At 37.9% G+C, this 26,998-nt stretch overlaps 1 protein-coding gene across 1 annotated transcript in view; it reads left to right on the top strand.

Annotated features, from left to right (window-relative positions):
• LOC123690972 overlaps nt 1-26,998 on the top strand; it is a 101,207-nt gene that overhangs the window by 63,570 nt on the left and 10,639 nt on the right. Inside the window, exons 72-119 of the mRNA XM_045635133.1 lie at nt 71-709; nt 820-1,134; nt 1,236-1,562; nt 1,653-1,946; nt 2,044-2,349; nt 2,429-3,061; nt 3,170-3,490; nt 3,595-3,918; nt 4,011-4,313; nt 4,424-4,732; nt 5,035-5,664; nt 5,878-6,192; nt 6,271-6,600; nt 6,687-6,986; nt 7,071-7,376; nt 7,476-8,111; nt 8,217-8,846; nt 8,931-9,245; nt 9,337-10,266; nt 10,347-10,661; nt 10,758-11,093; nt 11,181-11,480; nt 11,560-11,865; nt 12,012-12,644; nt 12,734-13,045; nt 13,139-13,468; nt 13,556-13,855; nt 13,945-14,247; nt 14,337-14,975; nt 15,267-15,566; nt 15,682-16,014; nt 18,388-18,687; nt 18,777-19,085; nt 19,284-19,925; nt 20,009-20,638; nt 20,769-21,071; nt 21,174-21,470; nt 21,564-22,217; nt 22,309-22,617; nt 22,739-23,059; nt 23,150-23,455; nt 23,545-23,856; nt 23,938-24,252; nt 24,382-24,708; nt 24,795-25,418; nt 25,539-25,844; nt 26,112-26,414; nt 26,576-26,884. Coding sequence (XP_045491089.1) covers nt 71-709; nt 820-1,134; nt 1,236-1,562; nt 1,653-1,946; nt 2,044-2,349; nt 2,429-3,061; nt 3,170-3,490; nt 3,595-3,918; nt 4,011-4,313; nt 4,424-4,732; nt 5,035-5,664; nt 5,878-6,192; nt 6,271-6,600; nt 6,687-6,986; nt 7,071-7,376; nt 7,476-8,111; nt 8,217-8,846; nt 8,931-9,245; nt 9,337-10,266; nt 10,347-10,661; nt 10,758-11,093; nt 11,181-11,480; nt 11,560-11,865; nt 12,012-12,644; nt 12,734-13,045; nt 13,139-13,468; nt 13,556-13,855; nt 13,945-14,247; nt 14,337-14,975; nt 15,267-15,566; nt 15,682-16,014; nt 18,388-18,687; nt 18,777-19,085; nt 19,284-19,925; nt 20,009-20,638; nt 20,769-21,071; nt 21,174-21,470; nt 21,564-22,217; nt 22,309-22,617; nt 22,739-23,059; nt 23,150-23,455; nt 23,545-23,856; nt 23,938-24,252; nt 24,382-24,708; nt 24,795-25,418; nt 25,539-25,844; nt 26,112-26,414; nt 26,576-26,884 — 19,137 coding nt within the window. The remainder of the gene's footprint in view (nt 1-70; nt 710-819; nt 1,135-1,235; nt 1,563-1,652; nt 1,947-2,043; nt 2,350-2,428; nt 3,062-3,169; nt 3,491-3,594; nt 3,919-4,010; nt 4,314-4,423; nt 4,733-5,034; nt 5,665-5,877; nt 6,193-6,270; nt 6,601-6,686; nt 6,987-7,070; nt 7,377-7,475; nt 8,112-8,216; nt 8,847-8,930; nt 9,246-9,336; nt 10,267-10,346; nt 10,662-10,757; nt 11,094-11,180; nt 11,481-11,559; nt 11,866-12,011; nt 12,645-12,733; nt 13,046-13,138; nt 13,469-13,555; nt 13,856-13,944; nt 14,248-14,336; nt 14,976-15,266; nt 15,567-15,681; nt 16,015-18,387; nt 18,688-18,776; nt 19,086-19,283; nt 19,926-20,008; nt 20,639-20,768; nt 21,072-21,173; nt 21,471-21,563; nt 22,218-22,308; nt 22,618-22,738; nt 23,060-23,149; nt 23,456-23,544; nt 23,857-23,937; nt 24,253-24,381; nt 24,709-24,794; nt 25,419-25,538; nt 25,845-26,111; nt 26,415-26,575; nt 26,885-26,998) is intronic.

Below are 26,998 nucleotides of genomic sequence, written 5' to 3'. Positions count from 1 at the left end.
TTTCATGTACATTTAACAGTTCTTATATATATATATCTTATCTTTTCATGACATAATATATATTTCGCAGCATTATCGGAGCCGACCATCGCAGTAAATCCATGTCAGCCATCGCCCTGTGGCCCCAACTCAATCTGCCAAGAATCAGCAACTGGAACAGCTACATGTCAATGTCAACCAGACTTTTTAGGTGCCCCACCAAATTGTCGGCCTGAGTGCATTTCCAACAGTGAATGTACTTCGTCGTTGGCTTGTATTAACAGAAAATGTCTAAATCCATGTAACCAAGCATGTGGTTCAAATGCTGAGTGTCGCGTTGTTAGTCATACAGCCATTTGTATTTGTCCTGAAGGATATAAGGGCGATCCATCTGTGCAATGTACATTAAATGCACTTGCTGTAATTGAACAATCCAATCCATGTTCACCATCTCCATGCGGACCAAATGCCGAATGTATTGAACGAGGTACTACGGGAGCATGTGTGTGCCTGAAAGGTTATTTCGGTGATCCTTATGAAGGATGTCGACCAGAGTGTGTTGTGAATTCAGATTGTCCAAGTAATAAAGCATGTTCGAGGAATAAATGCGTCGATCCATGTCCTGGTACTTGTGCTATAAATGCAGAATGTCAAGTTGTTAATCACTCCCCATTGTGCACATGTCCACCACAATTTTCGGGCGATCCATTCCAGCATTGCGCACTCATACGTAAGTAAATTAAACATTTTAAGGTGAACCTTACTACTAGACTTACAAACTTTACAACTTGTTACACATATATCAGTAAGGACACTTTGTAATCTTATTTAATTTTTTAGAACGTGAAGAGGAGAAATCAGATCCGTGCAATCCTTCCCCATGCGGACCGAATAGTCAATGTAGAGTATCAAATGGTCAGAGTGTTTGTTCATGTATGCCAGAATATTTTGGATCTCCTCCAAACTGCCGTCCGGAATGCGTTATAAATTCAGAGTGTCCCGCAGACAAAGCGTGTAAGAATTATAAATGTCAGTCATCATGTCCTGGACCTTGTGGTCAAAATACAAATTGCAAGATGATAAATCATAGTCCAATCTGTACATGTTTACCATCATACACAGGAGATCCTTTCTCGGCCTGTTATAGAGTTATCGGTAAGTTTCGCTATAATCCATAAAATAAAATATTTTTTTTTTTTTTTTGTAATTTTTTGGTCTTTGTTTATTTATTTATTCGTTTTTTTTAAATACCTCAGCTCCATTAGAAGTTCAGCCAGAAGTCGATCCCTGTGTTCCATCACCTTGTGGTCCAAATTCGCAATGCAGGAATTTGAACGGTCTTCCGTCCTGTTCATGCTTACCAAAATACGAAGGAAGTCCACCAAATTGCAGATCAGAATGTATAATTAATGAAGACTGTGCTAGCAACATGGCTTGCATTAATCAAAAGTGTAAGGATCCATGCCCTGGATCTTGTGGGATAAATGCTAAATGTTTTGTGAGAAACCATGTGTCGATATGTAATTGTGACGAAGGCTTTACAGGGAATGCATTTACACAATGTATTCCTATGCCACAAAACGGTATGAAAAAATTTACATTAATTTCTCTTTTATACATTTCTTTTAATAGTGTATTCAATTTTCTTATTCATAATATTTCCATTTTTACAGTTGAAATTGATTTATGTAATCCATCACCCTGTGGAACAAACGCGTTGTGTAATGATGGAAAATGCACTTGTCTTGCTGAATTCCATGGCGACCCATATATTGGTTGTCGACCTGAATGTACAATTAGCACTGACTGTGCGCGAGACAAAGCTTGTATAAACAATAAATGCCAAGATCCTTGCCCTGGAACATGCGCTTCAAATGCTAAATGCAATGTTATTAACCATGTGCCGATGTGTAGTTGCCCGGATCGAATGCAAGGAAATGCGTTTATTGAATGTTATCCATTATCAGGTGAGAACATCTATACCTTCGGGTTTAGATCTGCAACATATTAATTATATTAATATATTATTTATAATTATGAACGAATGTCATTTGTTTGTTTTAGAACCTATAAATATAAATCCATGTCAACCGTCTCCATGTGGTCCTAATAGCCAATGCAGAGTAGTCAATAGTCAACCCGTATGTTCTTGCGCTCCAAATTTCATTGGCAGTCCACCAGCCTGCCGCCCCGAATGTACAATTAGTGCAGAGTGCCCGTTGGATCAAGCTTGCACTAATCAACGATGCGTAAACCCATGTGAAGGTGCTTGTGGAGTTACAGCTGAGTGCAAAGTAGTCAACCATAATCCAATATGTACTTGTCCTAACGCATACTCAGGAGACCCATTCACACGCTGTTATAGACTTCGTACGTATTATTTCTTTTGAGTGAATTTTATTTTAGAAAATTTTGTTTTCATGAATCTAAATAGATGTTTTTATTTTAGCTGAAAAAGCGCCAATTTCCGATAACGTGTGTTCTCCGTCACCATGTGGACCCAATTCAATATGTAAAATTATAAATGATGTTCCATCATGCACCTGCCTAGAAAATTATCAAGGTCAACCTCCATATTGCAGGCCAGAATGTACAAGTAATGAAGAATGTTCTGTACAAATGGCATGTGTTAATATGAAATGCATTAATCCGTGTGAAGGTGCGTGTGGAATTAACGCAGAGTGTAGGGTCGTCAGTCATTCGCCAAACTGTATGTGTATATATGGATATACAGGAGATCCGTTTATCAATTGTGTGTTAGAACCATTGCGAGAACAAATAAATTCCAATCCATGCACACCATCTCCGTGTGGATTTAATGCTATATGCAAAGAAAAGAATAATGCTGGTTCTTGCACTTGTATTGATAGCTATATTGGAAATCCTTACGAAGGTTGTCGTCCAGAATGTGTAGTGAATACGGACTGTCCCAACGATAAGGCTTGTACTAACAATAAGTGCGTTGATCCCTGTCCAGGCAGTTGTGGATCGAATGCTTTGTGTCAAGTTGTTAATCATGCGTCTTTATGCACATGTATTAATGGCTACACAGGAGACCCTTTCAGAAATTGTGTTTATCAAGGTGAGTAACGAAATACTTGCTATAATATACATATAAGTAAATTCATTAAATCTCCTGTCGTAAGTGTTTGGTAATAAGTATAAAACATTGATAATATTTGTTTTTCAGAATCGGCACCGCCATTATTACCCACTGATGTCTGTTATCCATCACCGTGTGGTCCAAATAGCCAATGCAAAGTTGTGAACAATCAAGCAATTTGTTCGTGCTTGAAGGAATATGTTGGAATTCCTCCAAACTGCCGACCTGAATGCGTTGCTAATTCAGATTGTCCTCGTGAAAATGCTTGCATAAATAACAAATGTGTTAATCCATGTGTGAACGCATGTGGTGTTAATTCTAATTGTAAAGTAATCAATCACAGTCCTATATGTTCATGCAAACATTCTTATGTAGGAGACCCCTTCACGATTTGCAGTCTAGCTCCTGGTGAGTAAAATATTGCATTTAATTTTTGTATTCAATTATTTTTCAAAGAAATGTAATGTTCTTAATATTTTCATGACTTTATTGAACATGTTATTTGTTTTCAGTTGCATCGCCTCAAGAAACAACCGATCCTTGTGTACCATCACCTTGTGGACCTAACTCTGTTTGTCGTAGCGTTGGATCTTCACCATCATGTTCTTGTATGCCAGAATTTATCGGAAGTCCACCCAATTGTAGACCCGAATGTACAATACATGCCGACTGTCCAAGTGACCGGGCTTGTATTAACTCTAAATGTCAAGATCCTTGTTCGGGCTCCTGTGGTTTGTCTGCATCGTGTCATGTGCTTAATCACATTCCCATCTGTTCTTGTCTCACGGGTTTCATTGGTGATCCGTTCACGAGCTGTAGACCGCAACCATTACAAGGTAAATTATAAACACTTGAGCGATACATCAAATTTTATATTTTTTAATATAATTGAAATCTTAATTTACAATACTTCATTTATTTTTCTTAGTTGAAGCAGCGGTGACTGATGCATGCACAAATGTTCGATGTGGATCAAATGCAGAGTGCATTAATGGTCATTGTCAGTGCTTAAAAGACTATCATGGCGACCCTTACTTTAATTGCAGACCAGAGTGTGTATATAGCACCGATTGCGAACAAAACAAGGCTTGTAGCCAAAAAAAATGTATTGACCCATGTATAAACGCATGTGGACAAAACGCAAATTGTCAGGTCGTAAATCATATTCCCATGTGTAGTTGTAGCACTGGTTATACTGGAAATGCATTTATTGCATGCAATCAAATTAAAGGTATGTAAAATTAATTCGTAGTTTATTACAAAATTTACTATTTATAACAACATAAACATTATTAATTCAATATTATAAAAGTTATTAATGTGCCTGTCTATTTATTTCAGTTCAAGCAATTGAAAATCCTTGCAATACAGCCATATGCGGACCAAATAGCCAATGCAGAGTTGTAAACAACCAAGCTGTTTGTTCATGTCTACCTACGTACTTGGGTGTACCACCAGCGTGTAGACCTGAATGTACAGGAAACGCCGAGTGTCCTTTGGACAAAGCTTGCATGAATCAAAAATGTATAAACCCATGCTTTGGAGCTTGTGGAATAAGAGCAACATGTGAAGTTGTTAACCATAATCCTGTCTGTGCTTGCCAAGAAAAATACACAGGCGATCCATTCGTAGAGTGTCACCTTCCTCTGAGTGAGTATTATATATTATATTGTAGGGGTTTTGCTTACTTGCAAAATATATAATGTAATAATAAAATATGTAATGTGTAACACAGTGTGAAACTCCTAATTGACAGCGCCGGACGTATACATTAAATATGTATGCTTCATAAGCGAGTGTTTCATTAGTACACCAGCACCTCTAAAGTGGTGACCCCGTCGTGATTATAAAATATAATAACATTAATTAAATTCAATTGCTATAATATTAATTAAAATAATAAATATCATAATTAACATTATCTTTTATTCATAAAAATACTATCTCTGCAGATACACCTCAAGAGGTTATTGTCCCATGCCAACCTTCACCATGTGGTCCAAATGCAATTTGCCAAGAAAACAATGGCATTCCCTCTTGTAGTTGTTTGCCAGAATTTAAAGGAGAGCCACCATATTGTAGACCAGAATGTATAAGTAACAGTGAATGTTCACCGCATTTAGCTTGTATGAATCAAAAATGTAAAGACCCATGCGTACAGGTTTGTGGAGAAAATGCCGAATGTCATGTGGTAAGCCACTCTGCTATGTGTGTCTGTCCACAAGGTTATGCTGGCGATCCGTTTACGAGGTGTTCTGTGCATACTACTGTTGAAATTTTAACACCATGTTTCCCGTCGCCTTGCGGACCAAACGCAGCATGTAGAGAACAAAATAATGTAGGCTCTTGCACCTGCAATGAGGGCTACTTTGGCAATCCATATGAAGGATGTCGACCTGAATGTGTTCGTGATTCTGATTGTGCTGAAAACCGGGCTTGTGTGGGTAATAAATGCCAAGATCCTTGTCCAGGTTCCTGCGGAATAAACGCAGAATGTTTAACAGTAAACCATTTACCTACATGTATCTGTGCTAATGGTTATACAGGCGATCCAAGGCGGCGATGCAATATTGTACAATACTGTAAGTATATATTGTTTACCTCATTTAAAAATAATATTCTAATGTCGTTGTAACTAGTTTTTTGTTCCATATATTATATTAAACTATTTTAGACATGGATACTCAAGTACAAATGCCTATTTATTTTGTAGTAAAAGAAAAAAAATAATAAATCATTTATTGCTTCTCTTATGTAAAAAAATCATATTGTAATATACCATTTTTTTATTACAGCTCTATCTGTACAGACCACTAATGTGTGTCAACCCAGTCCTTGTGGACCATACAGTCAATGTAAGAATATCAATAACCAGGCAATATGCAGTTGTTTACCTAACTATATTGGTGAACCACCCGAATGCAGACCAGAATGTACATATAATTCTGATTGTTCTGAAGATAAATCGTGCGTTAATCAAAAGTGTATCGATCCATGTCCCAAGACATGCGGATTAAGAGCCGAATGCCGTGTAATTCACCATAACCCTATTTGTAGTTGCCAATCAGGTTTTACTGGAGATCCATTCACTAGATGTTATAAAAAACCAGGTATGATATTATATTTGAACCTTTTTATTTTAAACTAAAATTGGATGTTTATTTATTTTTTTGTTTATTTTTTTTCAGTGCCATTGCCACAGCGAGATGAAATCAAAGATCCGTGCCTTCCTTCGCCATGTGGTGCGAATGCAATCTGTCAGGTCATCAACGGTCAAGCTTCGTGTTCTTGTACCACAGGATATATCGGTAGTCCACCTAACTGCCGGCCAGAATGTGTTTCTAATGAAGATTGTATTAGTTCTCTTGCCTGTATAAATGAAAAATGCCGAGATCCCTGTCCCGGTTCCTGTGGCTCTAACGCACAATGTATGGTCATTAAACATTTAGCCATTTGTACATGTTTCGAAGGCTATAAAGGTGATCCATTCACAGGATGCGAATTGCAGCCTTTGCGAGGTAAATATTCTTTGTAGATAAAAAATTGGCCTTATTATAATAATTTTTTTCAGAATATTTTTACTAGAGTCATTATTGTATTGCAGAACCGGTTGAAGCTGATTTATGTACCCCATCCCCATGTGGATCAAATGCAATATGTGACAATGGAGAGTGTTCGTGTCTTCCTGATTATCACGGTGACCCGTATATCAGTTGTAGACCTGAATGTACAACAAGCGCAGATTGCCAAAGGCAACAAATATGCCTCAGTAAAAAATGTCACAATCCTTGTCCGGATACTTGTGGTCTTAACGCCAATTGTGAAGTTATCAACCATATTCCAATGTGCAGTTGTCCCACAGGATATACGGGCAATGCTTTTGTTTCTTGTAATGCCATTCAAGGTAAACTGCTTTTTTTATTATGGAAACATATCCGTGTAAATACATTCTTTGAAAATTTGTTACTCATAGGAATACTTTTTTCAGCGTTTACACCAACGAATCCGTGCTATCCAAGTCCCTGTGGACCAAACAGCCAGTGTCGTGAAATAAACAAAGTTGCCGTTTGTTCATGTTTACCAGAGTATTTAGGAAACCCGCCAACATGTAGACCAGAATGTACAACTAGCGCTGAATGTCCATTGAACAAGGCTTGTAACAACCATAAATGCATTAATCCATGTGTAGGCTCATGCGGACTCAACGCTTTGTGCGATGTTATTAATCATAATCCAATATGCACATGTCCAAATGATTTCATTGGGGATCCATTCAGCAGATGTCTTCCGAAACGTCAGTACCTTTTAATATATTCACTTTTCTTTTCTTATTTAAGAGTTTTCTAATATTGTTGTACTATTATCATTATAATAATTGGACTGTTTTTTTCAGCGCTTGAAATACGTCCACAAACTGATCCTTGTACTCCTTCGCCTTGTGGACCAAATTCGATCTGTCAGAATGGACAAGAATCTCCTTCATGTTCCTGTATGCCGAATTTCATTGGATCGCCACCAAATTGTCGCCCTGAATGTACAAGTAACAGTGAATGTCCAAATAATATGGCATGTATAAATAATAAATGCAATGATCCATGTGTGGGTTCTTGCGGTTCATATGCTGAATGTCGTGTTGTAAGCCATACACCAAACTGTATGTGTCCCCAAGGATATTTTGGCGATCCATTCGTTTCTTGCGAAATTAACAGCGTTCAAGCCATAGAACAGCTAACACCATGTTCTCCTTCTCCATGTGGAACCAACGCTATTTGCAAACAACGCAATAATATTGGCTCTTGCATTTGTTTGTCTGGCTATTTTGGAAATCCTTACGAAGGTTGTCGACCAGAGTGTATAGTCAACACGGATTGCCCGTCCGACAAAGTTTGTCAGCAAAATAAATGCCAAGATCCATGTCCTGGGACTTGTGGTAGAAATGCACAATGCCACGCTGTCAACCACGCTCCAATATGCACATGTAACCCTGGATACACAGGAGATCCATTTAAAAATTGTGTTTATAAGCAAGGTAAATTCGAATTTATTTTATAATTTTTTAAATTATTTAATTTTCAGTTCCTTTTTATGTAATGTTTACTGTGTGGTTTTGTATGTGAAAATATTTTGATTTCAGAAATTGAAGTTGCTACTGATCCATGCTCTCCTTCGCCTTGTGGTCCAAATAGTATTTGTAAATACAAAAATGAACAAGTTATATGCAGTTGCATTCCTGAATATAGAGGTTCACCTCCTAATTGTAGACCTGAATGTGTTGTCAGCGCTGAATGCCCTTCTGATAAAGCATGTATCGCGCAGAAATGTACTGATCCTTGTATTGGTCAGTGTGGTCAAAACACAAAATGTCGCAGTATAAACCATAGTCCGATATGTTCTTGCAAAGATGACTTCACCGGTGATCCATTTAGCCGATGTTACCCAATTATTTTGAAGGATATTGAAGAACCTTCGAAGAATCCATGTTTACCATCGCCCTGTGGACCATTTAGTCAGTGCTTAGAAATAGGAAGCATACCTACATGTACCTGCTTACCAGACTTTATTGGTGCCCCACCTAATTGTAGACCAGAGTGTGTGATAAACTCTGACTGTTCCAGCAATTTAGCTTGTATAAATCAGAAATGTAAAGATCCTTGTCCTGGATCATGTGGTGTAAATGCACAATGTTTAGTCAAAAATCACACTCCAATCTGTAGTTGCCTTGTGAACTTTGTTGGAGATGCATTTACCGAATGTAAACCACAAGGTACGTTATATTCTTGAGTTAATAATAATTACACTATCAATCATCCATAACCATTAGTTAATATATTTATATTTTAATGTTTAGTTGCAGATGTAATAGAAGAAACGATAGATCTTTGCAATCCCTCACCATGTGGACCTAACGCCATTTGCGATAATGGTGAATGTTCATGTTTGCCCGACTACTACGGGGATCCTTTCTTTGAATGTCGTCCAGAATGTACACTTAGTTCTGATTGTGATAAAAATAGGGCATGTTATAAAAATAAATGTGTGGATCCTTGTAAAGCGCAAGTTTGTGCTTCGAATGCTATTTGTGAAGTCATTAATCATGTACCGATGTGCAGATGTCCACCAAATATGATAGGAAATGCTTTCATACAATGCTCAACAATTGAAAGTAAGTTTAGTTTTATTAAATTTAAAATAATTTTATATTTACATATTTACTTACTCATTTGAATTATAACAAAAAAAATGTTTCGTTTCAGTTGTTAATCGGCAGCCATGTAGTCCATCTCCTTGTGGTCCTAACAGCCAATGTCGCGATATAAATGGGCAAGCTATTTGTTCTTGCTTGGAAGGATTTATTGGACTACCGCCCTCCTGCAGACCTGAGTGTGCTGTAAGCTCTGATTGTTCTCCTGATGAAGCATGTACAAATAGCAAATGTATTAAGCCATGTCTAGGCGCTTGTGGTATAGGCGCTAAGTGCCAAGTTATCAATCATAATCCTATTTGCTCATGCCCGTCATCGTATACCGGAAATCCATTCATAAGATGTGTCTTACAAACATTTACACCTGAACGTCAAGACCCATGTATTCCATCACCATGTGGCCCTAATTCTATTTGCAAGGTAGTTTCGGAATCGCCAACCTGTACCTGCCAGCAAGGTTACTTTGGAAAACCCCCACACTGTAAACCAGAATGCATAACTAATTCTGAGTGTTCCACACATCTTGCATGCATAAATGAGAAATGTGTTGATCCTTGTATTGGATCATGTGGTTTAAATGCAGTTTGCCATGTTATCAGCCACTCACCGTCATGTTTCTGTTCACCTGAATTTACTGGGGATCCATTTAGAGAATGTCGAAAATCTGAAATAGTACAAGAAATTTTGACCCCATGTCAACCATCCCCATGTGGTGCTAATGCTATTTGTAAGGAACTCAACGATGCAGGCTCTTGTACTTGTTTGCCTGAATATTATGGCAATCCTTATGAAGGTTGCAGACCTGAATGTATTGTCAATACCGACTGTCCATCAAACAAGGCTTGTTTACAAAATAAATGCCAAGATCCTTGTCCAGGTTCTTGTGCAACGAATGCTATTTGTCAAGTTGTGAATCACGCACCATCGTGTTCTTGTCCATCAGGACACACAGGAGATCCATTTCGACATTGCTGGATACAAAGTAAGTTTAATATAATATAAAGTATTTATAACAATTTAATGTGTTTTTAGTTTGTCACTTGATTCTAATTTAACTTTCAGGAGAACAAGATATTACAGTAAATGTTTGCAGTCCATCACCATGTGGTCCTAATAGTAGATGCCAAGAAGTAAATAAACAGGCTGTGTGCTCATGTTTACCAGACTTTATAGGTGTTCCACCTGGATGTCATCCTGAATGTGTTATAAGCTCTGAATGTTCAAAAAATAAAGCTTGCTTAAACAAAAAATGTGTTGATCCTTGTATCGACGCCTGTGGACTGAATGCGGAGTGCAGAGTAATTAACCACAGTCCCATTTGTTATTGTAAATCACTTTATACAGGTGACCCGTTCTCTAAGTGCACTCCATTACCACGTAAGTAATATTTCATATTCATAAATAATATATTATGTACTTGAATTTATAATAAGTGATATACGGAAATAACTGAACTTAAACATATTTTTACAGCTCCTGTCGCAAATGCTGTTTTAGAACCATATAGTAATCCATGTCTGCCGTCACCTTGTGGACCAAATGCAATATGTCGAGATTTTGGAAACATACCTTCTTGTACATGTATGGATAATTATATTGGTAACCCGCCAAATTGTCGACCAGAATGTACGCTGAACTCTGAATGTCCAACATCTCAAGCATGTATTCAACAAAAATGTAGAGATCCATGTCAAGGGTCATGTGGTATTAATGCATTATGTACTGTTTCGCGACATACACCTATCTGCACGTGCCCCGATGGCTATGTTGGTGACGCATTTACTGCTTGTAATCCGAAATTGCAACCTGGTATGTTGATCAATTCATTGTATTGTTTTAAAAGAAATTTATATGTAAATTCTGAATATTCATATTATATTTCCATATTCTTTGCAGAATACGATACGATAGATAGCTGTAACCCATCGCCTTGTGGGACAAACGCAATATGTACGGATGGAAAGTGTTCTTGTGTTCATGATTATCAAGGTGACCCCTACGTAGGTTGCCGTCCAGAATGTGTACTGAGCACTGATTGCAATCGAAATATGGCATGTGTCAAGAATAAATGTGTTAATCCTTGTTTAAATACATGTGCACCAACTGCTGTTTGTGAAGTTATTAATCACGTACCTATGTGCAGTTGTTCCCATGGTATGACTGGTAATGCCTTCTATGGATGTGAAAAAATACAAGGTATAATAAAATAATATATTTAGTGGAATAATAATATTAACGCAGACATAATTGTTATTAATGACAAAATTTAATTTAGTTCCAGTCGTAACTAACCCTTGCCTTCCATCTCCTTGTGGACCAAATAGTCAGTGCCGAGAAATTAATGGACAAGCAGTTTGTACGTGTGTTATTGGCTATATTGGCAGTCCTCCACTATGTCGACCGGAATGTGTAGTCAGTTCAGACTGCCCTCTTAATAAAGCGTGCAGTAATCAAAAATGCATTGACCCATGCAAAGGATCTTGTGGAGCTGAAGCAATATGTCAAGTTGTAAAGCACAATCCTATCTGTTCTTGCCCTCCAAAACACACTGGAGATCCATTTGTACGGTGTATTCCCTATAGTAAGTAAAATATTATTATGATTATAGCGTTAAGTCTTGTGTTCATGATTATCAAGGTGACCCATACGTAGGTTGCCGTCCATATATTTATTCCGACGAATTAAAAATCAACAAATATAATATGCTTAATGTATGTTTACTTTTAGGGCCACAGTTACTAGATGTTTCACCGTGTGCGCCGTCGCCCTGTGGACCTAATGCCATTTGTAAGGAAGTAGCTGGAGCTCCATCGTGTGCTTGCTTACCGGACTTCTTTGGCTCACCACCTTATTGTAAACCAGAATGTAGCAGCAACAGTGAATGTCCAAGTGACAAAGCATGTATAAATCAAAAATGTGTAGATCCTTGCTTAGGTGCATGTGGTTCTAATGCAGAATGCAAAACAATCAGCCATTCACCTATGTGCTTCTGTAGATTAGGATATGTTGGTGACCCATTTACAAATTGCAACATCCAAAGAGAACAAATACAAGAACAATCTTCACCTTGTATGCCATCACCTTGTGGATCTAATGCTATTTGTAAGGAATATAATTCGGCCGGTTCTTGTTCTTGCTTACCTAATTACATCGGAAATCCTTACGAAGGATGTCGACCGGAATGTACAATAAATTCGGATTGTACACCAGATAAAAGTTGCATTCGTAATAAATGTCAAGACCCCTGCCCTGGTACGTGTGCACCAAATGCGATCTGCACTGTTGTAAACCATCTTCCATCGTGTTACTGTCCTTCTGGATATACAGGTGATTCGTATCAGCAGTGCGTCATTATAAAAGGTACGCAAAGATACATTTTAAATTAACGTGTTTATTTAGGTTAATAAAATTGGTAATGAATTAAAACGCATATACATTTTTTTTTTCAGAAAAAGAAATGGAACCGGTGACGCCATGTGTTCCAAATCCTTGTGGACCAAATAGTATTTGTCGTGCGGTAAACGACCAAAGTGTATGCTCTTGCATGCCTCAATATCAAGGATCACCTCCAGGTTGCCGCCCTGAATGTACTATTAGTTCTGAATGTCCTGTAGATAAAGCATGTATAAATCTAAAATGTACCAATCCATGTCCGGGTCATTGCGGATTTAATGCTGAGTGTAGAGTTATAGCTCACAGTCCAATATGCTCTTGCAAATCTCAGTACACTGGTGATCCATTTACACGATGCTATTTACAAAGTAAGTTTTTGAATAAATTATACATAAAATAGTAATTTTGTTTTGTAATCACGCTTTTAGGTTTTAATTATTTTTTATTATATTTTATTCTAGTACCCGTACAGGATACTCCACAAAGAGACCCGTGTCTACCCAATCCATGTGGTGAAAATTCTATTTGTCGTAATAATAATGGTATGCCAGTATGCAGTTGTATGCCAGATTTCCAGGGAGCACCACCGAATTGTAGACCAGAATGTGCAATTAACCAGGATTGTCCATCTAACAAAGCATGCATCAATATGAAATGCATTGATCCCTGCCCTGGTAGTTGCGGAATAAATGCTCAATGTACAGTATTCAACCATTTCCCTGCATGTACATGTCAACAAGGTTTAACTGGTGATCCATTCACCCGCTGCTATGTTATAGAACCAATAAAAGGTAGGTAACGTAGTGATTGATTACTCGAAACTACATAATGCTTTTATCTCTAAAATTTATAAATTTATATTTTTTCTCAAATTTTAGAAGAACAACAACCAGATCCCTGTTACCCGAGTCCCTGTGGATTCAATGCTCAATGTTCAAATGGCATTTGCACTTGTATTGACGAATATTTTGGTGATCCTTACTCCGGTTGTAAACCTGAATGTATCACAAGTATGGAATGTTCAACAGATAAAGTATGTTCTAGAAACAAATGCATAAATCCTTGTCCTGATATGTGTGCGCCAAATGCTGAATGCAACGTTTACAATCACATTCCCATTTGTACATGTCCGATTGGAACATCTGGTAATGCATTTGTCGAATGTCATAAAACTGAAAGTAAGTACTTTTCAGATGTTCCATGCGTGATTGGCATAAGCCATAATATAAAAATTTATTTATCATTAATATTGACAATTTTTTTGTAGTTTCTGAAGTCAAACCGTGCAGTCCGAATCCATGTGGACCTAATAGTCAGTGTCGAGCTATAAATAATCAAGCTATATGCTCTTGTTTGCCAACCTATATTGGAAGTCCACCTTCTTGTCGTCCAGAATGTACAATAAGTGCCGAATGCCCCTCCAATCAGGCCTGTAACAACTATAAATGTATAAATCCTTGCATCGGAAGTTGCGGTTATGAAGCTAGATGTGAAGTAATAAATCATAATCCTATATGTTCATGTCCACCGCAATATACAGGCGATCCATTTTCACATTGTGCACCTACCGGTAAGTAATTTTTTTTTTTTTTTACTTTCAATCGATTGAATTAAGTATGTTACTGCATAATTTAATAATATTTATTTTTTATGTTTTAGTTTCGGAACCATTACCACCTGTAGATCCTTGTACACCTTCACCGTGTGGGCCTCATTCAATTTGCAAGGTTATAGGCGAGGCACCTTCATGTACATGTATGCCAGATTATGAAGGAGCGCCACCAAATTGTCATCCTGAATGCATAAGTAACTCAGAATGCTCTACAAATCTAGTTTGTATAAATAAAAAATGCAAGGATCCTTGCCCAGGCAGCTGTGGTTACAATGCTGATTGCGTCGTTATAAGTCATGGTTTAATCTGCACTTGTCCTTATGGACAAACAGGAGATCCATTTGTGTCCTGTAATCCTATAAGAGATTCCATAATAGAATACAATTCACCCTGTGAACCTTCCCCGTGTGGACTGAATGCTCAGTGCAATGAAAGAAACGGTGCAGGTTCTTGTAAATGTTTAGAGTCATATATCGGCAATCCCTATGAAGCATGTCGCCCCGAATGTGTATTGAACAGCGATTGCAATCCAACATTAGCTTGCATTCAAAATAAATGCAGAGACCCTTGCCCTGGCACCTGTGCACCGAATGGTATTTGTCAAGTTGTGAACCATATACCTTCTTGCTATTGTCCACTTGGATTTTCTGGTGATCCATACACATTCTGTAAGGAGAAAATCGAAGGTATGTAAAATGTAGCTATTTTATTACATTTGTTTTACTTTTTATTTAAAATATCTGACTTCTCATATTTTTGAATTTATATTTTTTGGTTTTTATGGCATTCAAATGCTTTATAAATATAAATTTATAAAGAATAGAAAAAATTCGATCACGAGGCGGGACTTGAGTGGCTGAGTTGGTTAGGCATCCGCCCCGGAATGGCGCGAAGGATGCGGGTTCAAGTCCCGCCTCGTGATCGAATTTTTTCTATTCTTTATAAATTTATATTCTCATATTTTTGCTAATTTTCAGATGTCAAGGTAACACCTTGTACACCATCACCATGCGGACCTAACAGTCTGTGTCGAGAAATAAATTCACAGGCAATTTGTACTTGCTTAGAAAACTACGTCGGTGCTCCTCCTTCCTGTCGTCCAGAATGTACAATAAACAGCGAATGTCCAAGTGACAAAGCATGTATTAATCGTAAATGTGTTGATCCGTGCCAAGGACAATGTGGCAGGAACTCTAATTGTAGAGTTATAAATCATAACCCAATATGCTCGTGCCAGGAACAATATACTGGAGATCCTTTCTCATATTGTATGCCAGGTATGTTACATAACAAACTACAAATCATTAAAAAATATCTTAAATGACTCGAACTTGGAATAATTTTTATTTGTTGCTTTGTATATTGATGTATTTTTTTTTTTTTTGTTTTTAGTTCCTTTGTCGGTTCCACAACTTGAAGCCCAAAGAAACCCTTGTATACCATCACCATGTGGACCGAATGCGCAATGTCAAGAATATAATGGCAACGTTAGATGTACTTGTCTTGCAAATTATATTGGAACTCCTCCTAGGTGTCGACCGGAATGCACATTAAGCTCAGAATGTAATGCTGATAATGCTTGCATAAATAACAAATGTAGAGACCCATGTCCTGGAGCCTGTGGGCTTAATGCGGAATGTAATGTCAATAATCACTTACCTATCTGTGCGTGCATTCCTGGATATACAGGCGATCCGTTCACTCGATGCGATTTTAAATTGGAAGGTAATGTATACAGGGTTACAGGTTAAGTCGACCTATTCCTGTTAAGAGCGTATTGTAGGGGTCAAAACAAACTGATTTGATCTTATAATACCATATCCAAAAGTTAGTCGTTGAAGAGTTATCGCAATTTTAATTTTTTTCTTGAAAATGCAACTTTATCTTCGCATTTAGCGTTTAATTTTTTATTTTACTTATTTGGTCTGGGTTTTTTTGAGTTTTTATGTAAAGGTTGAGTTAAACAATAATTCTCAGCAATAAAAATCCATATCGCTGCAAACAATTCAAAGAAATGGCTTTTAATCTAAAAATAATAACATTAAAGTAATTTAGTTAACTCGTTTTAAAGAAAGATATTGAAAAAAATCTCTATGAAAATGTGTCTGCAGATGTTTTTAAAAACATGTACATGTTCTTAGCTATGTAAAAAGGTATGATAACCTCAGGTAGCATTCGTAGATTCCAAGAAATCGGGGATAAACATGGGACAGTGGTAGTAAAGTACAACATCAGAATAAATTTTGTCATAATTTATTTTTCTTAAAAACTTTACAGTTCCTGCTCAACATGACTTCCTCTATTGCGAACACATATTCGAAACCTTTTCCGCAGAGTACTCTTAGTCAAGAGCCAATTAACAACTGGGGTAGTCACCCCAGTTGTTAATTGGTTCCTCATCTTATTGGCTGCATCGATAATTTTTTGTCGTAAAATATCAACAGATGGAATCGGGTTCGGCTCATTGTACACCAGACTCTTCATATGCCCCCATACGTAAAAGCCCATGGGGGTTAAGTCTGGACTTCTAGCCGGCCATGGTATGGGCCCACCTCTTACGATCTTATCGTTGATACCGTCTTGATAAAATTTGGACTCATCTGTCCATAATTTTTTTTTGAAAAACGAGGGGTTTTTCAGATCCGCATTCAACATGAATCTAATAAAAATCTAGTCCTCTTAAAGGATCTCCTTCTTCCATCACGTGCACGGGCATGTAGTGATATGGGTAATATCCTGAAGTGTTCATTGTGACCAACCACTGAGACAGACCAAGTTCTCGGGCAACCGTTGCCCGAGAACTTGGATCACAAACTACCACAACGCTCACTATTGGGCTCCGAAAGCACGTGGCAATCCTAACAAGAAGAATCCAAAAAAATCACAAAGACGATTCAGTCTTAATGTGTGGATGGGGATAATTTCAAATAAATTAATTGGACCATACTTCCTTCCGGACAACCTAAATGGTGAAAATTATGAGACCTTTCTGCGCCAACATTTAAGTGACCTACTTAAAGACATACCCTTGACTTTGTTAAGAGACATGTGGTTCCAACATGATGGCTGCCCTGCACATTACAGAAGAAGTGTCAGAGAATGGTTAGACATCAACTATCCAAACAGATGGATCGTAAGAGGTGGGCCCATACCATGGCTGGCTAGAAGTCCAGACTTAACCCCCATGGGCTTTTACGTATGGGGGCATATGAAGAGTCTGGTGTACAATGAGCCGAACCCGATTCCATCTGTTGATATTTTACGACAAAAAATTATCGATGCAGCCAATAAGATGAGGAACCAATTAACAACTGGGGTGACTACCCCAGTTGTTAATTGGCTCTTGACTAAGAGTACTCTGCGGAAAAGGTTTCGAATATGTGTTCGCAATAGAGGAAGTCATGTTGAGCAGGAACTGTAAAGTTTTTAAGAAAAATAAATTATGACAAAATTTATTCTGATGTTGTACTTTACTACCACTGTCCCATGTTTATCCCCGATTTCTTGGAATCTACGAATGCTACCTGAGGTTATCATACCTTTTTACATAGCTAAGAACATGTACATGTTTTTAAAAACATCTGCAGACACATTTTCATAGAGATTTTTTTCAATATCTGTCTTTAAAACGAGTTAACTAAATTACTTTAATGTTATTATTTTTAGATTAAAAGCCATTTCTTTGAATTGTTTGCAGCGATATGGATTTTTATTGCTGAGAATTATTGTTTAACTCAACCTTTACATAAAAACTCAAAAAAACCCAGACCAAATAAGTAAAATAAAAAATTAAACGCTAAATGCGAAGATAAAGTTGCATTTTCAAGAAAAAAATTAAAATTGCGATAACTCTTCAACGACTAACTTTTGGATATGGTATTATAAGATCAAATCAGTTTGTTTTGACCCCTACAATACGCTCTTAACAGGAATAGGTCGACTTAACCTGTAACCCTGTATATTATTCTTATTATGAAGCATTTCTATAATAAAGTATATTTTATATTAATTAAGTATGACGCAAAAATTACTGATTTACCGATTTTTTTTTAATTTTTATTTTAAAAGTAATATATATAAAAAATATTCTTTTTTTAGAACCCGTTACAAGTGATCCTTGTTCATCATCTCCCTGCGGGGCTAATGCGGTATGCAATAACGGAGAGTGCTCTTGTCTTCCTGAATATTATGGAGAACCCTATGTTGGATGCAAACCAGAATGTATTTTGAATTCTGATTGTCCTCGCAATAAGGCTTGTATAAACAACAAATGTATGGATCCTTGTGCAAATACTTGTGGATTGAACGCAACTTGCGATGTAATCAATCATATACCGGCCTGTTCTTGTCCACGCGGCACCAGCGGTGATCCTTTCAATTATTGCTCCATAATCAGAGGTAATTCACGCACAAATAATTCACAAAGTTTTCGTAATGTTCTTATTTAGCAAAGGTTATAGGTATTTATTTTACTGATTTATTTGCAGAAGTTTACACACCTACCGATTTGTGCAATCCATCACCATGTGGCCCATACAGTCAATGCAGAGAGATAAATGGTCATGCTGTATGTGTATGTGTACGAGGCTATATAGGTTCACCACCGAACTGCCGTCCTGAATGTATACTCAGCTCCGATTGTGCATTAAATCAGGCCTGCTCCAACCAGAAATGTATCGATCCATGCCCAGGCGCCTGTGGCCAGCATACAAATTGCATGGTCATTAATCATAATCCAGTGTGTACTTGTCTGCGTGGATATTCTGGAGATCCATTCTCTGCTTGCCAACCGATTCGTAAGTTTCTTATCTTAATAAATACAACTGTGTTTATTTTTATATATATATATATATACAGTACAAAATTGTTCTAGTAATTGACATTATTATCTCAATTTCAAAATTCTGTAATTTATTTTAATTATTTTTAAAATAATTATCGTCTTGCATATTTTATGTTATGCACCCGTGTTTTAAAATACTTTATCATTACAGAATCTTCACCACCTATTCGAGTAAACCCATGTCTGCCATCGCCATGTGGGCCTAATTCACAATGTGTCGAGGTTGGAGATCAAGCTGACTGTAAATGTTTGCCTGACTTTATTGGTTCACCACCTGCATGTCGGCCAGAATGTACAAGCAATACCGAATGTTCCTCTGACATGGCGTGCATTAATAGAAAATGTCGCAACCCATGCGCGGGCGCTTGTGGTATAAACGCCGATTGTAGAGTCGTCAGTCATACGCCGATATGCTTGTGTCAAAATGGCTATATTGGCGATCCTTTCCTTCAATGCACTTTACAATCAGAACCAACTATTATAGAACGACCGACACCGTGTGTGCCTTCTCCTTGTGGAAGCAACACTGAATGTAGAGAACAAGATAACGTTGGATCTTGCGTTTGCCTTCCGGGCTATTTCGGTGATCCATATGTTTCTTGTAAACCTGAATGCTTAATTAATTCAGACTGTCCGTCGAATCAGGCCTGTCAACAAAATAAGTGTATCGACCCATGTCCCGGAACTTGTGGAATTAATGCTCAATGCTATGTTACTAACCACATACCAAGCTGTGCCTGCCCCGAGCAACATTTTGGAGATCCGTATAAAATATGCTCATATAAATCTCACAGTAAGTTATATTATTGAGTACTTTTCGAACATAATATTTTTAAGGAAGTACTTTTAAACTAACAATAAAATTTATTTTTGCAGCTGAAATAGTGGATCCATGTAACCCATCACCTTGTGGACCGAATAGCTTATGTAACGCTCGAAATAATGTTGCTGTTTGTTCATGTCAACCGGGCTATCAAAGCTCACCGCCTACATGTAGACCTGAATGTTTAAGTAATTCGGAATGCCCACTTGATAAAGTGTGCGAAAACCAAAAATGTGTATCACCATGTCCTCGCGGCTGTGGAATTAATTCAGATTGTCGGGTTATAAATCACAATCCAATATGTTCGTGTAAAAACGGATACACGGGAGATCCTTTCTCAGTTTGTATTGTACTTGATATTGAACCAGTTTTAAGTGTACCGACAGATCCTTGTCTACCTTCTCCTTGTGGATTAAATTCTGAATGCCGCGACGTGGGAGGTATACCATCCTGTTCTTGTAAGACTGGATTCCTTGGGAGCCCACCAAATTGTAGACCAGAATGTATAGTTAACACAGATTGTAGCAGCGATAGAGCTTGTTTGAATATGAAGTGTCAAGATCCTTGTCAGGGCTCATGTGGTTTCAACGCAATCTGTAATGTTGTTAATCACGTACCAGTTTGTTTATGCCCGCAAGGTTACAGAGGAGATCCTTTCACATCGTGCATAATTAAAATTGAAGGTACAGTTTTGGTTGCCCAATTTTTTTTATATATTTTTAGCGTATTTTTATATTCAATGTTATTTTAGTTATCATAAAAAGAAAAACCATTTAGTCAGTTTTCAAACTAAAATTCACTTTATGTTTTTAGAACAACCACAAAAACAAGATCCCTGCAATCCTTCGCCATGTGGTCCAAATGCCCTTTGCAACAACGGAGAGTGCACATGTCTGCCAGAATATACAGGAGATCCCTATTTCGGTTGTCGACCAGAGTGCGTGCTCAGTACCGACTGCCCCCTCGACAAAACTTGTCTACGTTCTAAATGTGTGAATCCATGCATTAATATGTGCGGAGTGGGCGCTGAATGTAATGTTTACAATCACGTTGCAGTATGTAGTTGCCGAACTGGTATGACTGGTGATGCCTTTACACAGTGCTTGAAAATCGACAGTACGTATTTATAAAAATTATTCTCATACAATATAATATAATATACTTAATTTTGAGTAATTATTTAAAGAAAAAGTGTTTATCAAATAAATTCATTTTCAGAACCCTCGAGTAGACCATGTGAAGCTTCTCCTTGTGGGCCTAACAGTATTTGCAGAGATTCTAGTGGACAAGCAATATGTGCATGCATACAAGGTTATGTGGGAAACCCGCCTAATTGTAGACCAGAATGCATACAAAGCACTGATTGTCCACTATCTTTAGCTTGTATAAATATGAAGTGTCAAGATCCATGTCCAGGATCATGTGCCCCCAATGCGGATTGTAAAGTTATCAACCACAATCCTGTATGTTCTTGCCCGCCAAGATATACAGGCTCGCCGTTTACACATTGTTTTGGTTAGTAAAAACACTATTTTATTAGTACATCTTTCAATTTAGAAAAGCATTTATTATTCCAAAGTCATAATTATTTGTTTTTGTTTATTTTAGTTCAAAAATTAGAGGAGCCAATAAAAAATCCATGCGTTCCTTCACCATGTGGACCAAACAGTGCTTGTTCAGTAACAAATACTGGTGATTCATATATTTGTTCCTGTCAACCCACTTTCGAAGGAACACCGCCTAACTGCCGCCGTGAATGCACATCAAGTGATGAATGCTCAGCAGACAAAGCCTGCATAAATTACAAATGTAAAGACCCGTGCGTGGGCTCTTGTGGCACAAATACAAAATGCACGGTGCGGCTTCACACAGCAATGTGCACATGTGAAGAGGGTTATAGTGGTGATCCTTTCTTATCATGCTATCAAATACCACAGAAATTGGAGCCAACAGATCCTTGCAACCCATCACCTTGTGGAGCAAACAGCTACTGTAGAATATCAACTTCTGGAGTTGCTGCTTGTAGTTGTCATGAAGGTTATTTCGGAAATCCTTATGAAGGATGTCGCCCTGAATGTGTAGTAAACAGTGATTGTCCATATAATAAGGCATGTCTAAAGAATAAATGTCAAGATCCCTGTCCAGGTGTCTGCGGTTCAACAGCAATTTGTCAAGTTGTAAACCACTTACCGTCCTGCTCATGTTCTCCTGGTTATACAGGAAATCCATATTCCTACTGCCACATTATAATTAAGGAAGAAGGTAGGTTTCTAATTTTGTTTCAAATAAGTTCTGTTATCAATATTTATTCATAACAATCAAGTTTATCTCATTTCTTTATTTGTTATTTTAGAAACTACGTCTCGCGACCCATGTGTACCAAATCCTTGTGGAAGTAACACTGTATGTAAAAGTAACAATGGCCTTGCGTCTTGTTCCTGCTTACCAGAATATTTCGGTGTACCGCCTAATTGCCGACCAGAATGTACAGTAAGCTCTGAATGCCCATCGACTAAGAGTTGCGTTCAACAAAAATGTGTAGACCCATGTATTAATGTATGTGGTCAAAACGCCGATTGCAGAGTGGTTAACCATGCTCCCATTTGCTCATGTCGACAAGGATATGAAGGAGATCCCTTCATAAGATGCGCGCTTCTTCCAAGTGAGTTCTATACAATTCACATTAAAACTTGTACTAAGTAAAATAAACAACTCCTATTTAATATTATTCTTAAGTTGGCTAATTTATATACGTACCAATAATTGATATATTTTTTTTATAGAAATACAAGTAGTGGATTCGAACCCATGTGTGCCATCGCCTTGTGGACCAAACTCATTGTGTCAAACCATGAACAAAGCACCAGTGTGCTCCTGCATATCTAATTACATAGGAACACCACCAAACTGCAGGCCTGAGTGTACTATTAATTCAGATTGTCCGAGCAACAAGGCTTGTATCAACCAAAAATGTAAAGACCCTTGCGTTGGATCATGTGGAATACAGACCGTATGCCACGTCCATCAACATGCGGCTATCTGCAGTTGTTCAGAAGGATACACTGGAAATCCATTTGAAAGTTGTTATAGTCAAGAAGCTATTGGTATGTATTAGTATAACTTTGTGTACTGTATTTATGATTAATTGTCTTAAATGTGCAAATCAATTCCTAAAATGTATATATTTATTACAGAACCTATACCAGAGAAATATGATAACTGTAATCCTAACCCATGTGGAGCTAATGCCCAATGTAATGACGGAAGGTGTTCTTGTTTACCCAATTACTTCGGAAATCCTTACATGAGTTGTCGCCCGGAATGTACACACAACTCAGACTGTGCTTCTAGTTTAGTCTGTGTTAACACTAAATGTGTCAATCCATGTACCAATCTTTGTGGTAGAGGCGCAACCTGTGAAGTTTACAACCACATTCCGATGTGTTCTTGCCCGCGCAATACATCAGGCAATGCTTTTGTCTTTTGTTCTCCTCTTGCAGGTTAGTTTCAAATGATAACTTGCTTTTGATAATATGTAGTAACAAAAATGACAAGAACGTTTGATTTATAATGTTTTTTTCTTTTTTAGTTGTCCAAGAAAATATTGATCCATGCATACCGTCACCATGTGGACCAAACAGTGTATGTAGAAATATACAAAACCAGGCGGTATGTTCTTGTCTTCTGGGATATGTCGGAGCTCCACCATCGTGCCGTCCTGAATGCGTGATCGATTCAGACTGCTCAGCATTATTATCATGTTCCAACCAGAAATGCGTCAATCCATGTCTCGGTTCTTGTGGTATTAACGCAGAATGTAAAATACACAATCACAAACCGATTTGTTACTGCCGTAATGGATTGACTGGTGATCCGTTTATTCAATGTTTACAAGTACAAAGTAAGACTTTACCGATATTTTAATAACTTCTAGTGTAAATGTGTTGCAAGAATATTCATATTGTTTAAAAATTGTTTACAGATGAACCCAGTATAGAAAGGAGCCCATGCGAACCTTCACCTTGCGGTCCGAACTCAGTATGCAAAGAATCAAACGGAAAATCACAGTGTGCTTGTTTGAATGAATACATAGGACAACCGCCTTATTGCCGTCCAGAGTGTGTATCAAATAGCGAGTGTAATTTCGATAAGTCGTGCATAAATAAAAAATGTGTGGATCCATGTGTGGGCACCTGCGGTCGCAATGCTGAGTGCCGTGTGGTCAGTCACTCGCCTCAGTGTTCATGTCAACAGGGATACCGAGGGGATCCTTTCAACGAATGCGTGATTATTTCAGGTACTTTTATAATCAATGAATCCTTGTTAAAATATTTGTTTTATTTGATTGTCTTTTCTTGATCGTTTGTGGCATAGCTAATCAAAAATTTATAAGTAACAACAAATAAGAATTTACATTTGTTTTTAGTTGCAGTTCAAAACCCTGTAGAAAAAACGAAACCTTGTACGCCAAATCCGTGTGGTCCAAATGCTGTATGCCAAGAACGTGATAATTCAGCAAGTTGTGCGTGCATAAGTGATTTCTATGGCAACCCGTATGAAGGATGCCGACCAGAGTGTCTGCTTAATTCTGACTGTCCTCAAAGTCTTAGTTGCATAAATAATAAATGCCGCGATCCTTGTCTTGGATTTTGTGGTATCAATGCAATCTGCCAAACTGTAAATCATTCACCTAAATGTTCATGCATATTCGGATACATTGGAAATCCTTATGACAACTGTATCCTTAAAGAAGGTAAGTTTACACCTATTTACTGTGTATGTATTGAATCTCTTATAATGTAATAATTTAATATAATAACGAAATCTTTGTTATTACAGAAGAACCGTCTGATCCTTGTTCACCATCGCCATGCGGCCCTCATAGTACTTGTTTGGCTCGAAATAATCAAGCAATATGTTCATGTTTACCGGACTACACGGGTTATCCACCAAACTGTAGACCAGAATGTGTCATGAGTTCAGATTGTGAACTCAATAAAGCATGCATTAAACAAAAATGCGTCGATCCATGTGTGAACACCTGTGGAGAAAATGCACAATGTCAAATACATCGCCATAGCCCATACTGCACTTGCTTGCCTGGTTATGAAGGAGATCCATTTGTACGCTGCGTTAAAGAAAGACCTCAAGTTAATACTATTGGAAATCCTTGTAGTCCCAATCCTTGTGGACCAAATGCTTACTGTAGGGATTCTGGCGGATCTGCAATTTGTAATTGCAAAGAAGGATACATCGGTACTCCGCCTCGTTGTGCGCCAGAATGTACAATTAATGAAGATTGTCCCAATAATAAAGCATGTGTTCGTGAAAAATGTGTTGACCCTTGCTTAGGATCATGTGGAAGTAATGCACAATGTAGGGCGATGAACCATCTTGCTATCTGTACGTGTATTGAAGGATACCGTGGAGATCCATTTGTCGGCTGCTATGTAATAATCAAAGGTAAAAGAATTGTTACTATTAGATGAACTATTTTGGAAGTGATTTTGATTCCAATAATTTCGTTTTAAATATTATTCTTTGCTCTGCTTTGTAAAAAATAATGCATGTTTATTATTTCAGATACCCCATCTCTGACATCTGATCCTTGTGCAAGATCGCCATGTGGAATAAACGCTATTTGCTCGAACGGAACATGTTCTTGTATTCAAGGCTATCACGGCAACGCTTACGTGGAATGTAGACCAGAATGTACTAGTGATAATGAATGCCTTAAAAATCAAGCATGTATTAATTACAAATGCATCGACCCTTGCATAAACGCTTGTGGATTTGATGCCGTTTGTAACGTATATAACCATATTGCAATTTGTGAATGTCCTATGCCACTTCAAGGCGATCCATTTATTGCATGCCGTCGCGTTATAGGTAAGGTTTTATAATTTTAAAAGCTAATTAAGAACCCCAGAAAACTAGCGATGTATCATGTTCAAGCATAAGTGCAAATGAGGACTTGACAGATACAAACTCCACCATACAATTATTCTGTTTTATGTTTTGTTCTCTTTATTTTCCGTCTTTTCTTTGTTATTTTTTGATAGTACTTGAAGATCTTTTTCTTTCCTTCTGCCTTTAAAATCTTTAAAAAATTTTGGTTAGTAAATATATTTTTTTGAATGTATTTTTTTTTATTAGCTCCAGCGGTAAGCGATCCCTGCATGCCAAATCCGTGTGGTCCAGATAGTATATGCCGCGCTGATGGTACAGTCGCGCATTGCTCTTGCCGGCCACCGACCTATGATGAGCCGCCAGCTTGCCGTCCCGAATGTCGGCACAATTCTGATTGTCCCGCCAACCTCGCATGTCGCAACAACAAGTGCCAAGATCCATGCCCTGGCAGCTGCGGCACGCATGCAATTTGTCACACAATGGCACATTCACCAATTTGCAGTTGTCCCGTACAATATACGGGCGATCCGTTCATTCGCTGCTTACCAGGTAAAATAGACTAAAAGAATACAGGCAAATCATTTATGTTCTCTTAGAAAATGTAAACTTACAAAATATTTATAAACTTATTTTTTTGTATTCTTAATTTTATATAGTCATAATACATATTATTATGTACACACTAAGCAATAAAAATCATTTATCCACAGCAATCCAGTCCGAACCAAAAATACCATCAGCTTGCACTGAATGTGGCCCCAATGCAGATTGTATTGGTGGATCGTGCCGCTGCCGAGACAACTATTTGGGCAATCCACCGTTCTGCCGCCCCGAGTGTCTAAGCTCGTCGGACTGCGAGTGGCGCTTCACGTGTGTCAACAAGCGGTGCATCGACCCTTGCCCCGGCGCTTGCGGCCTCAACGCCCTCTGCACTCCGGCTGCACACGAACCGCGTTGCCAGTGTCCTCCCAACACCACCGGAAACCCCCTTATAGAGTGTCGACTCGTCGAGAATATTCGTAAGATAGACTGAGTTGGAAGATTGCTTAATCTTACAACGACGCGTGAAATATTATTGCTAAAAGTTGTAGTCGAGACGAAAGCGCGATTCGGATAGGTTTTCACTTTAAAAA

This window comes from Colias croceus, chromosome 4, assembly GCF_905220415.1.
Source record: "Colias croceus chromosome 4, ilColCroc2.1".
Lineage (NCBI taxonomy): Eukaryota > Metazoa > Arthropoda > Insecta > Lepidoptera > Pieridae > Colias > Colias croceus.
This window is presented reverse-complemented; position numbering and strand designations above follow the sequence as displayed.